General features: G+C 35.0%; 1 protein-coding gene across 6 annotated transcripts in view; it reads right to left on the bottom strand.

Annotated features, from left to right (window-relative positions):
* ATP2B1 (ATPase plasma membrane Ca2+ transporting 1) overlaps nt 1-13602 on the bottom strand; it is a 131470-nt gene that overhangs the window by 41909 nt on the left and 75959 nt on the right. For all 6 annotated transcript variants that reach the window (XM_053895584.1, XM_019446410.2, XM_019446408.2 and 3 more), the window contains exons 3-6: nt 11204-11401; nt 5186-5440; nt 4970-5095; nt 987-1127 (exon numbers count right to left, since the gene is read on the bottom strand). In XM_053895584.1, coding sequence (XP_053751559.1) covers nt 987-1127; nt 4970-5095; nt 5186-5440; nt 11204-11401 — 720 coding nt within the window. The remainder of the gene's footprint in view (nt 1-986; nt 1128-4969; nt 5096-5185; nt 5441-11203; nt 11402-13602) is intronic.

Genomic DNA, 13602 nt, shown 5'->3' with positions numbered 1-13602 from the left:
AACAAAGCATCCAAATATCAAAAACATGGTTTTAGTTACAGCAAGCCAAGGTTTTAGCAAGGTTTTTATTTTGGAAGAACTCAAAGCGCTTGTGTGAAAGAGAGAAATATGGGCTTACTATCTTAGGTAAAATTAAACAAATCCAAGTGATTAAGCCACAGTAAACTGCTGTCAACCTGAAGAGAAAAACCTGTAGAGGAGCAATCTGGAGTGGGAGAAAAGGGTAGTACAGCAGATACTTAGAAGCAGGCTGGGGAGGGCTTTTTCAAAAAAGTGACATGCCCCCCAGCTAAGTAATTCTGAGCTGTCTCCTTACATACGACGGAGTTATTACTTGTGAGATCCTTGTGCATAAACTATGGTTATCAATTTTTGCTGAGGATAGATCACTTGTAGGGATAGCAAGCAGGTACAATGGGTCAAGATCAAATTTCTAAAAACTTCCTATCTAACACTTTGGACTAAATGTAACCAATAGACATAACAGGTGTCAAAGTAAAGTCTTCACCTTATATCCAAAAACCAGCTACTTAAGTATGGACTGGGAAATGTGAAGAGTAGAAAACCTGAAATAGATTAAAAGCTCACTGAGGCCAAAAGCTATCAATGAATTAGCAGAAAATATAACCAAATAGGAAGTTAGAGTTTAATTCATTTTGCTGGTCAGATAATAGAAAGATGCTAAAACTAAAGAATAAACAGAACAAAGCCAATGAAAGTGTTCAAGGAAATGGTGAATTTGTCTGGCTATGGTAAAGGGGACTGACATAGTCACTAAAGGCCCCTGATCGACTGTAAAGTCAACAAGAAAAACTGAGAAATGGAGAGGACTCCACTCCACTCGAAAACACTACAGTGCGTAATTAACTTTTTGTACAACTTTTCATATCAGAACTTCCTAAGAGAAGTGAAATTTTTGTACCAGTCCTTATAACCAGTTCCCTTATTTCCAAATACCGATTCTCAAAGAAAATTGCTTATCTTACTTTTCTTTTCCTTTTTCTTTTCATCTTTCTTCTCTTCCTCTTCACCTCCAGCTCCAAGTAAGGTAAAGATAATTCCAGTCTGAGAATTAACACCTACAGCAGTAACTACCATTCTTCCAGAGCCTTCCATTACATGAGTACCTATGACAGAAAATTCGTTATGGATTTTTTCCTCCCACTTTCATATTTCAAATTTTAGTCATATTGTCTTTAATATCTAGTATGTAACAAGATAAATTCAGTAAGATATTAAATAAAGCCTAAATTCTTATGTTTAAGGTTTAAACTCTGTAATCCATGTTATATGAATTCAAAGCTCACTCCACGACTCATTTATCGTCATGGGATATTGGGCAAATTATAATACCTCAATTCCTCACCCATAGAATGAGGATAATAGTACCTACAGTTGATAAAAACAATGAGAGTCAAATAAGCCTACAAATAAATGTAAAGTGCTTTGCACACTGCCTGGAATTCATGGGGGTTCAAGGAATGCACATTATTTTTAATTATAAAATTATTACAGTGATTACTGACATTTCTCTGAGAAAAACAAATGTCCCATTTACCACACCCAACCCCAAACCTGTACCTAAAGCCAGCTTTCATCCCAGCCAGTCTACATTACTGCAACAGCCTCCCAGCTAGTCTCTGTCTTTCCAGTTTATCCTGAAATCAGTTTTAATCTTCCTAAAATGTGAATGTTATCATAATTGTCTCATGGCTCAAAAACCTTTGATTCTGCATTGCCTACTGGATTAAGTCCAAGGTCTTCACCTTGAGACCAACCAACCTTTCAAACTTTCATCCACTACTCTAACATAAAATTCCATTATAGAAAGCCTGGGAACAAAGATGGGAACACTGACTGTATTCTGACAATCCCTTACAACAATCTTGCAAGATGTTATTAGGCATTATTATTCCTATTTTCCCAAAGTTACACAACTATTAAGTGGCAAGACAAAGATTCAATCCAGTCCTGTCTGGAGACAAAGGGCATATTCTCCAACCCTCTCCAAAGGGTACTGTTCTCCAACTTGTACATCCACATCCCTGCATCTTTCCTTACTAATTAAAAGACTTCTCATCTCTCTACTGCACTATTTTTGTGAATTTTAAGTAGCTTTCAAAACCAACTCTTTTTTCTGAACTCTCAACAGTCTTCTTTATAGTTATCACATATTTCCTTGATCTCCTAGTTTACAACCATGTGGAGGACAGGTTCCATAGCCCCTATGGAACCATCTAATAGACCAAGTCAATACACTGAGGTTATTTGTTAAATAAAGTCATAAAGCATATGTACTTATTCCAGAAGTTATAAACTTATATTTGTCTATTAATTACTGGGGAACTTCTCCAATGTATATTTTTTAGGCCTTTGGTTTTCCTGCTTTTTAAAAAAAATCTATATTCTGAGTATTTCACTAATTATTAGCTTCTCTGCCAGTGAAAAGGCAGGGGAAACAAGAAATGAAATTCAAGATAGTGAAATAGTATTTAATGAGGAACTTCTACATGTAAAAGACAATTTCTTTCTTTTGACAATTCAGGCTTTTGGCAGATTTCAATTTTTTATGTTCTGTTCCTCCTTACCACAGGTAATCAGATGATGGCAGTTAATGTGCTCAGGCAAAGTAAACAGTTTTTGTTCTGGTCATATCCCCACGGCTAACTGAATAACTGCCTTTAAAAATCTAAATTTAAAAAGCCAAGAACAGCAGTGAGAGATGGCATCATGAGAATAAATTTAAAAATAAATGCATTTTATGTTTTTTAGTACATTTTTGGAATAGGGAAATAAATGCACAAAAACTTTCCCACCCACATTACGATAAGGGACTCTGCAAAGTTATTTCAGTCTTTTCTTAACCATGGAAAATTTACAGAGTTTTTGTGGTACACTTGGTGTGTTAGGGACCTGAGTCGACATAAAGCTTACTAGCAATCTCTGTTAAAATAGAAAAGGACCAACGTTCAGTTAAAGAACATCAACCTGAAGAGCTAATAAGCACTTTGTAAATGAGCTGGATGTACATAAAAGTCCATGCAGTATATATGGCAAAATGGCAAGAATACCATCTCAGGTTGCCAAATATCATGGTCCAGACAGTCTACGGTGGTTAAGGTATGATTTGATTGCTTCCCTTCCTTGGAAAAACTACAGATTTTTATTTGGTTAATAATTATAGTTTCTTAGAGGTATAGCAAGGAATAAGTAAAATGAGTCTATGTTATACTTAAATACAACATACTTACATATCCAAGAATATTTCCGTCTATTTGAAATGAATTACAACTACACCCATGTAAAGAAAAGGCTAAACAGAATGTTCTTGGTAGAGCAGGATTTTGAAGGTGTACGTACAAAATCCCAAGATATTTCTGAAGAAGTTAAGTCTGTTGTAATTGGGAACGCTACCCTTTTATAATGGTGTTTATAAATGCATACATATGTAATTACTCTGATTTTTAGTGGTAGGATGTTTTGCAATAAGCTTTTTAGGCACATGTTTGCCAATCTTCAAAAGTAATAGTTAAATTTAAATATACACCTGGAAGTTGTGACTCTCACTTAGCTGATTCTTGTCACAGTGACTCTGGTTTCAGTGAAGCCATGTTCAATCTCAAAATATAAAATTCACAAAGAACTGAAAAATTATAGCTGCCAAGTTATTACACAGTTAAATCAGCAGAAATCTCCTTACAATGTATAAAATGTTAGCACTCCACCAACATCTGAAAATGATAATAGAAGACAAATAGGCAACCTTCTGCTTGTTCCAAATTCTGGTATAATTCAATCTAATAAACACATGTAAACAACTGTCCTACAGGCAATTTTGTAAATTCTATAAATACTAGAAAATTAAGAGTAAAAACCTGGAAATCCAACGTAAAAGAACTGGCATACTTTTGGAGGCAAGCTGTGGTCCTCTTGCTTCCTCTCACGTGACATTTTAGAAAGCTGCCTGTGAATCTTCCCATCATCCCTTCCCTTTCATTTCTCATTAACCTCAGGTCAGGCTATCACAGTTACTGTTACAAGAGCCTCCCAAGTTGACACCCAGCTCCCCATTTCAAATAGTGCCCTCACCTGTCCCAATCCTCTTCATTCTCAGAACATGTCCTACTTGTGTGCAAATTCAATCCTCCCTAGTACATGTGGTGCTACTTCTGGGCCTACTGTTGATTAGCCATGTGATCTTCAATAAATAGTTTATCTCAGATTTATTCCTTGACAGTTAAATGCGGGAGTCGGATTAGACAAATTTTAAGGATTTTATCGGTTCCTTAAAAAACAAAACAAAACAAAACCCTATCCTTTATAGATCACCATAGACAGTTCATTAATTTGCTTTAAAAATACAATCATTCTGGGTGACTGGGTGGCTCAGTCGCTTGAGCGTCTGACTTCAGCTCAGGTCCTGATCTCACTGTTCACGAATTTGAGCCCCACATCAGGCTCTGTGCTGACACCTCAGAGCCTGGAGCCTGTTTAGATTCTGTGTCTCCTTTTTTCTCTGCCTCTCCCCGGCTCATGCTCTGTCTCTCTCTTCCTCTCTCAAAAATAAACATTACCAAAAATAAACAATAAAAAATAATCATTCTTTAATTTTACACATCAACAGGCCTTAAGAATAAATGTAATACAGGAAAACACAACAGAAGTCATCAGGCTTATATTTTACTTTTATCACTAACTAACATCACTGACTCTCAAAATCTCTTGATTTTTTTTTTTTCATGTTCCTCATTTGTAAAATATGACTCTGGATTCAAAGACCTCTAATATCTCTGGCAATAAGATAATATCTCTGGCAACTTAGAGGAAAAAAAACCCAAAACAACTCCCTAAGGATTATAAGGGTAGAAGCTAACGTAAAATACAGAATCCTTCACCATGTAGGCTCTTAGGCAACTGTTTGCTGACAGTGGAAGAGAAAAAAGTTCAAAGATACAAAAGCAATTCATACCTGATAGAAGTAAGGGATCCTTATCTAAAGACTTCTTGACATGATCAGATTCACCAGTCAATGAACTTTCGTCAATTTTAAGATCATTGCCTTGAATTAGTATGCCATCAGCAGGAAGAAGATCACCTAAAACAAAGAGCAACTGTAATGCACACTGTAAACAAGATTACAATGACTTTACCTCTAACCTAAAAGGGGTTGCTCTTCTTCACTTACCGTATTTCACCTGAGCAATATCTCCAACAGTAATGTCAGCTACAGGTATCTGAATGACCTGACCACCCCTGATGACTGTGAACTTCTGTTCTTGTTCAATTCGACTCTGCAAACCTCTAAACTGTTTTTCCTTACTCCAGTCATTGAAAGCTGTTACTAACACCACACACACTACTGATAAGAGGATTGCAGCTCCTTCAATCCAACCAGTTTCACCTTCACCTTCTTCCTCTCCAACAGAAACTTCTCCACAAACTATATGAAAAGAAAGAAAATGCTTATCAAGAAAAGATTCTGAATTGATGGCAAAGACAAGCAATAAGTTAATTATGATGTTTACATACCTCGCTAATTTTACTCTAAGTACCTTACTGAAATCAAAGCATTCCATAATGGCAAGAATGCAAACTACATCAATTTCAAGTTCCCTGCCTATGAAGATTCTCACCCTCAGGACAGGGAGGCAATCTAGGGCACTAAGATAAGCATAAGGACACTGAGGAAGATTAAACCTCAGCCTCAAGGCAAGTTCTTAATCTGTCAACACCACCTACCCCAGAGTCCTAAGGATTAAATGAGAGAACATTTGGAAAGCAGGTAGACCAGTGACTGAGAAAAATGGTTAATGCTATTAATTATTACATATGTTAGACAAGATATACATGAAAACCCACGAATCATGCTTACTTATTGTATATATTTTACAGGCGTACAAGCAAAACTTGGTTTCCATAACATGAAAAGGTAAGCAAAGTGCTACTCAATCCAACTATTTGGGCATCTACTCTAGATGCCAGGCATAATTTTAGGATCTGAGGACATGGCAGTAAACAAGACCCAAGCTCCCTCTCCTCACAAAACCCATACTTAGATTGGTAGGTGCAGACAGTGTATAAAGAATTCACGTAATAAAACAAATAATCAATTTCAGATATGGTAAATGCCATAAAGAAAACAAAGGGCGGTGATATGCTATCAAATGAAGAAAGGAAGTAACTGGTTGTGTGAACACAGAAGGTCCCTCTGAGGTGTCCATGATGTTTGAGCTAGGAGCCAAGTGATAAAAAGGAACTAGCCATATAATCGCTTTAAAGCATATCAGGAAGAGCATTCCAGGGAAAGATTAAAGAGTATTCCAGGGAAAGATTAAAATCGGTAAAAAGGCTTTATGGCACAAAAACGTTTACAGAAGAATGGAGGGGGGAAGAACCCCCCAAAACTCAAAATTTAAGGTAAAAAATGTTGAAGAAAGAACAGTGAAATAGTGCTGTTTTGACTGCGGGTTATAATCTGTTTGGAGTCTAAAATCAATTCAGTGGCGCATGACTAGCATTTTGAAAAACGAAACAGAACAAAATAAAAAGGATATACGTATAATAAAGGTAAGCATTATTTTCTTGAAAGTTTCCATTGGGTATTTACAAATTCACATGAATGAACAGGTTCTGCACTCCTCTTTAAAGTTCTTTCTTACTGAGGGTTGAGCTGAAAAGTCTGAAAAATCAGTGGTTCTCTTAGGACACGTAAAGCAGGAAAAAAAATTATTCAGAAGAAAAGAATGAGTAAATGAATGATACTAGAAACGATTAAAACATGTTCCAGAATACAGTGCATGAGCCAAAGAAATGATGTGAAGTATAAAGATACTGAATAAAGACTAATCCAGGAGAAGTATGTGGGACAAGATGAGGTCAGAGAAGACAGAGACTAGAATAAAATCAACTGGTGGTGGTGAAATGGAAGGAATGATGAGATTAAAAAACAAACAAACAAACAAACAAACAAACAAAACAAAATCCTGAGGACCATCAGCAGGATTCAGCCATCAATAGGTACAAGAGCATGTTTTCCAAAGGAGATGGCTGGACAATCCATCGAGAGTGCTGGCTTCTCCATCCAAATATTAAAACCTCTCTTTGAATTACATTCAGGCTGAAGAAATGACCACGTACCATTGTACACAATAACCAGTTAAATGAATTTATGGTTTACGATGTTCGAAACAGAAGTGGTAGGACAGTTTCTCCTTCCCCTTCCACCTGCCCAGAAGACACGAGATGTACTCCAGGTAGACCAAGTCAGGATGAGAGTTGAAATGCCATGTTGACCACTTTCACCAACTTGAAATATAGCTAAAATATTATCTTCCCAATGAAGCATTTCAACAGGTTTGATCTCACTGGTTAAAAATGTAAAAATGCAATACTTTCTAATAGTATGTAAGAACAATACATTGAAAGCAGAAGATGGACGGGGGGGGGGGGGGCACCTGGGTGGCTCAGTCAGTTAAGTGTCTGACTTCAGCTCAGGTTATGATCTCACTGTTCGTGAGTTCAAGCCCCACGTTGGTCTCTATGCTGACAACTCAAAGCCTGGAGCCTGCTTCCGATTCTGTCTGTCTGTCTCTCTTTTCTCTCTCTGCCCTTCCCCCACTTGTACTGTGTGTCTGTCTCTCTCTCTCTCTCAAAAATAAACATTAAAAAAAAATTTTAAAAAAGAAGATGGAATTTACCAGTCATATGTCAAAAAAATTTTGTGTAACTGGTGGATGGGAGTGAAGATATCATTAGTGAGTACACTTCTTGCATGTGGATTTACAAAATGTTGTAAGTTTCTTTTCAGCTGTGAGAAACGTTAAAACCAAGTTCTGAAATAACGCAAACTCAGACCCAAATCAAGGGAAATCAAAGTTAAATCAAAATTATAAAATAATGTATATTCAATCAGGCTATCAATAATGATATTTTATGGTTACTAAACATCAAAATTTTAAACCTCATTTCATCTTTTTAACATTTCAGTTTATATTTTTGCATATGTTTAAAACTATACATATTATAAAGTATAAACATTATACACACATTATGTAGATAGCTTTACATATATATAATTCATAAATGCATCCTTTGAATATATGCTCATATTTCTTCCTGATAAGGTATACAACCAAAAAAGTTTAAAGATCAATGCAACAGAGATTAAGGGGAAAAGAATTATGACACAATTATATCATTTTCAGCTTTAAATCTCACATGCATATTTAGAACTAGATGACTAAATATTTCAAAAGAGAACATGAAACAAGTTGATGCCATATTTCATTTCATATATAGTTCTACCTTAAATTACAGATAAATTTAGAATGATTTTGAAACAGATGGTAGTAAAATACTTCCAAAAATTAAATCCTTTTCCTGCTGCTGATCGTTACAAATTTTTAGAGTAGCTGCAGTGAAAAAATAATTGCAAAAATCAAAGTTACAAAAGGACTGTCCTATGCTTTCAGTAAAGTCAGAGTATAAATATAATAAAAATCTATTTAACCAAAGGTGTTCCCCTGTAAACATATTCACCTGAGAGAGATGCACAATCTAAATTCAGTCTGTGCTCTACCATAAGGCAAATATTCCATTCTTAAAATTCTCCATTTGGGCTATTTCTTGGATGGTGCATCAAGTATGTACATTAACAGTATAAAGAATCAGTTCTCAAAAAGTATTGTCTAGGAACCCCAGGAGGATCCCCCAAGGTCAAAACTATGTAATAATACCAAGATGTAATTTGCATTCTATTTCAGGAATGTGTAGTGGAATTTTCCAAAGACTACACTACATGTGCTAACACAAGACACTAAATGCAGAAGCAGATTATCTTCAATTATGCCAGACCTTAAAGAGATACAAGGAAATGAAGAATACTGCTAATACTCTTTTCATAATTTCACTTAAGATTTCATTAATAATTATAGCAATTATATTTATTATAATACAACACTTAGATACAATTTAAATGCACTGATACAATATTTTTAAATTTCTCAATTTTAATTAAGAATACAGTAAATATCTACAGATATAGCTCATATAATCAAAATCTGTTTGTGGAGTCCTTAGCATTTAGAGTATAAAGGGGCCCTCAGACCAAAAGGTTTGAGAACCTTGGTATTATACTAGTAACTAAAGATGTGTTTATTGTATGGGTTAAATGCTTATTTTTATACCATCAGTACTAGTAAGAAATTTTGATAATATAGTCTATGACTACAGATTTACTACTTAGTGTTAAAATATACATGATGAAAAGACACATGAAGTACACTAATAAATGTTAAAAAAATGCAAATACTAACATTTCACCGTGGAACAAAAATATCTTTGTATGTTTTACTAACACCTTCTAGCAGATTTTGACTGTTTTTAAAGTGTCTTATGACACTGACAATTTTAGAGTATCTTCCCAGTTGGATCTAATGCCAGTATTCTCCTTAAACAAATTTGGGAAAGGGCTTGTCACTACATCCTAGAAATGAAGCAGTCCAAATTCCAAAAAGATTTGTCCTTGTTAGTAACAAAATCCATTCCTGTTGAAAATATTTTTCTTTAGTCTTCTTATAATCTTAGGGAAAAAAATGTTAAAAGTAAAGAAACACTTCATAACCTGCAAACTCGCTGAATTCTAGAATACCAATTCCCAATAGTCTATAATGATAGTTGGGTAAATTGAACACTACAGAATTTACCTATATGTTGATGAACATGGTATGACCTTCCCTTTTCACATAAAACATTTCATATACACACAGTTACACGCTCTCGTGCCTACCCACATATGCACACATACACATACGTGAGTACCCACAGACATACAAAACATATTTTAAAATCTGGGAGAATATGAAAATGGTACAGCAGTAATCTCCAAGAAGTGAGATTTTTGGTGAATGTTATTTCCTATGAACTGTCATTTTTCCCTCCTAATATTTCTACAGCAAAATATGTATTATTTATTTAATAAAAACAAAAGTTTAAAAAATAATTTGGCTCAATGTTGACAAGAATATTGCCTAAATTTTTTCTTATTTAGACAAGTGATTCTCAACCATAGACAATTTTGCCCCCTATCAGAAACCTGGCAATGTCTGGAGAAGTTCTGGTGGCCTCAACTGGAGGGTAGTACAGTGCAGGGTGACAAAGAATGCTCTGGTGTAAAATGTAAACAAAGCTGTTGCTGAAAAACCCTGCTCTCCGATAAACTGACTTCTTCAGTGACCTACTTTCTAAAATAAACAAACAAAAAACACAACTCTCACATGAGCTCCAGGCATACCTTTAATGGCATCACTTTAAATTTTTACTTAACCCAACTTTTAGAGTTAGCTAATGTTTATTTAACTCTTCATAACTTGAAAGGCATAAGAATAAAGTTTTTACAAAGAAAAATATTGGTATATTACTCTCCTGATATATAAAATACTACTGGTTCACTCTATAGCTATTTAAATACAGTGACCAAAACCCAAGCTAGGTTTCTTAGCAGTTATAGAATGTACTGTCAAGGACTATCTATTTTAAATAAATTGATTAAAAAGAGAGTAAGAAATTTTAAAAGAGAAATGAAGAACATAGGCAGGAGAAAGACAAAACCATTGTAGCTACAAGTTAAAGCAGATCTACCACTGTATGATGTACTTTTCCTTTGGTCAAGATAAGTTGTAGTATAAACATTTCTAGAATGGCAAGGCAATTACCCGAATCATGCATATAATAACAATTTAAGAACTTGAAAAATAATGAATCAGGGAAGAGAACAGAATTTTGCTTTCATAATGATTTCCAAAAAATTAAAAAAAAAAAACAACCCAAAATTAAAAACTGTAATTATTTCAATTTAATGTTCAAAGACCTTAAAAACCATGATGGCACAAACCACACTGTGTATGTGACTTAGCTCTTTGCCAACACGTGGTATACACACATTGGCAGGTTATTTAACCTCTGTTATCAAACGGGGAAGTGACACTAGCTCATAGGGTTATTATAAAATTATCTGAGATGGTATATTTAAAGAACAATTAAAAACACTGCTAGAATGCTACCTAGCACACTTCCCTGACCTTTACTTATGTTTTCCCTCCCAAATGCCAACCTATTATTATATTTTAATTAAGCAAATGAATTGAATTTATTAACATCACACATGAAAGTCTTTTTTTTTTTATCCCCTCCCCAATTTACTTACGTGCATTATCCCCTTCGGGAGGTTGATAAAAAGAAAGGCCCAATGATACTATGGCTGCAATTTCTAATATAATTAAAGTGACATCTTGTAATGCTTCCCATACTAATTGAAGAAAGGTTTTTGGCTTTTTAGGAGGTATAAAATTCTTTCCAAACACTGCTTCTCTTCTCTCTATATCTGCAGGGTTTCCACTCAAACCTGGTGAAAAGAAACAAATTTCAGTGAAAAGTTTCACTACTTACAAAAGGAAATACCTATTTTACTCAAAACATTAATTCATTACACTTTATTTAAAAATTTTTTTTTTAATGTTTACTTATTTTTGAGAGAGAGAGAGAGACAAAGCATGAGCAGGGGAGGGGCAGGGAGAGAGGGAGAAAGAGAATCCCAAGCAGGCTCCAGGCTCTGAGTTGTCAGCACAGAGCCCAATGCAGGGCTCGAACCCACAGACCGTGAGATCATGACCCGAGCTAAAGTTGGATGCTCAACCGACTGAGCCACCCAGGTGCCCCTTCATTCATTGCACTTCAGATTCCAATTCATAAGACCCAATCAAACTGACTTTTACACATTATATCAAATGAACAGAATTTAAATCACTGAAAAACATGTACAGTGCTTTAAAAGAACAATTCATGTAGACAGGTCAAGACTGGATTAAAAATTTTCACTTTTCCAAAATGTTCATTTTTGATATTACCTTATACCATCTTGTAGGCTGCCAGAGACCAGAGTGATATGACAGTTGGATGGGTTTTATATTGGAATTAAACATTTCCCTGACCTTTACTTATGATGTTTTCCCTCCCAAAATGGGGAATTATGTATTTATTTGATTTACTTACAGCATCTTGGTCACCCTAATCAGAGAAAGTCTTTGATTTTCACTCTTATTTACTAAGTAACAATGAAACATTTATCACAAGCTCTAAAATTTCTCCATTAAAATGTCTGTTGTACATGGACTGATAAATGATTTGCAAGTCACAAAAAAAAAAAAAGGAAATTATGGGATGACCTTTCTTTTGAATTTTATTTTTAGGATTTCCAGCTTGAGAAACAGGTACTGCTATTGACTGATAGCGCCCACTGTCACTGTAAGGGAAAAGGTGCATGGTAGGACATAATATTTATTGCCTGGAATGTGGAATTGGACGGTTATGAGGAAAGAGGTTAAGAGAGAGTTGGATGACATGAATTTTGCCTTTCCCTTATCCCATCAAGCAGGTCCTCCTCAAACTTAACCGTGCTGATCCAATCAAACCTAGATAAATATATCCCAAATAGCTAAAGCGAAGTACATACACATTTATATTTTTGTGGGAGGTATGAAAACAGGCAGGAGTGACAAATGACATGTTTCTGAGTCTGCTTAAAAATATCAAAGAAGGCAAAGATATCAGAATGACACAACTTTCAATTTATCATCATAAATTTAAATTTATAATTAATTTAGTTAACATAAACTCTTTTTTTGGCAAGAGCTCATCCCAAGAGAACAGCAAAGGAGCGAGACAGGAAAACAGCAGATTACTGGGAGGCTCTTGGTTTTAGGTGTTTCAACTAGTAATCTCAGTGTGGAGGCAGGCAAAGAGTAGAAGAGAGAGAACAAAGAAAGTACGCTTTTAGAATAAACAATAAGAAATGAACACAGACATTTTAAAGTAATTATTTATTTGGTTAAAGGTATCAATGAGATTCCAAAGAATGTTTTCATTAGCAACTGTAACAAGGTCCGTCCATACTGGGCAGAAAGATTTGAGATTTCTGATGACAAAAGTCACCATCTGAAAGCTTCCACAGAGCTCCAGGCTTTGAGACAGTTCAATAGAAAGAAAGGAATGAAAGGATTGTAGTAATTGTGACTGTGGGAAAGAGAATATGAGAGAAGAAACTTGCAAATTGTAATTTAGAATCCACAGTTTCTTCAGACTAGAGCAATGTTCCCCACTCACACCTGGCTGAAACCAGTTAACACTGGTCCATGGTTTAATTGAGGGACAGAGGAATCAATGCAGTAAGGTTTTCCACAAAACAAAATTTGTTTTAAAGGACTAAACTTTGAGATGTTCTGAGATTATGTGCTTGCCGCTTTTTAAATTTAAGTGCCCTTTCTCTTATAAAAAGATAGTAAGTTTGTTATATCTTGTATTTCAATGACCTTACTAGAAAAAATAAAAGACAACCTTCCCTAGCTGTCAGTCTCCAATCTTTTTTTCTATGAAATTTGAAGATACTGGTTTTATCAGTTTAACTCACACTTAATAGAACCTACTATTAATTACAAGTATATAACACCTAGTAGTTTTAAGTAGCACCACTATAACTATAAAAATAATTGACCCAAACCTACATTAATTATAACGGAGGCCAACATTTTATGTTAATGCTGATAAGAA

Source organism: Panthera pardus, unplaced genomic scaffold (assembly GCF_024362965.1).
Source record: "Panthera pardus isolate Hobbes unplaced genomic scaffold, ASM2436296v1 HiC_scaffold_6, whole genome shotgun sequence".
Lineage (NCBI taxonomy): Eukaryota > Metazoa > Chordata > Mammalia > Carnivora > Felidae > Panthera > Panthera pardus.
The sequence above is the reverse complement of the archived record's forward strand: the minus strand, read 5'-3'. Positions and strand labels throughout refer to the sequence as shown.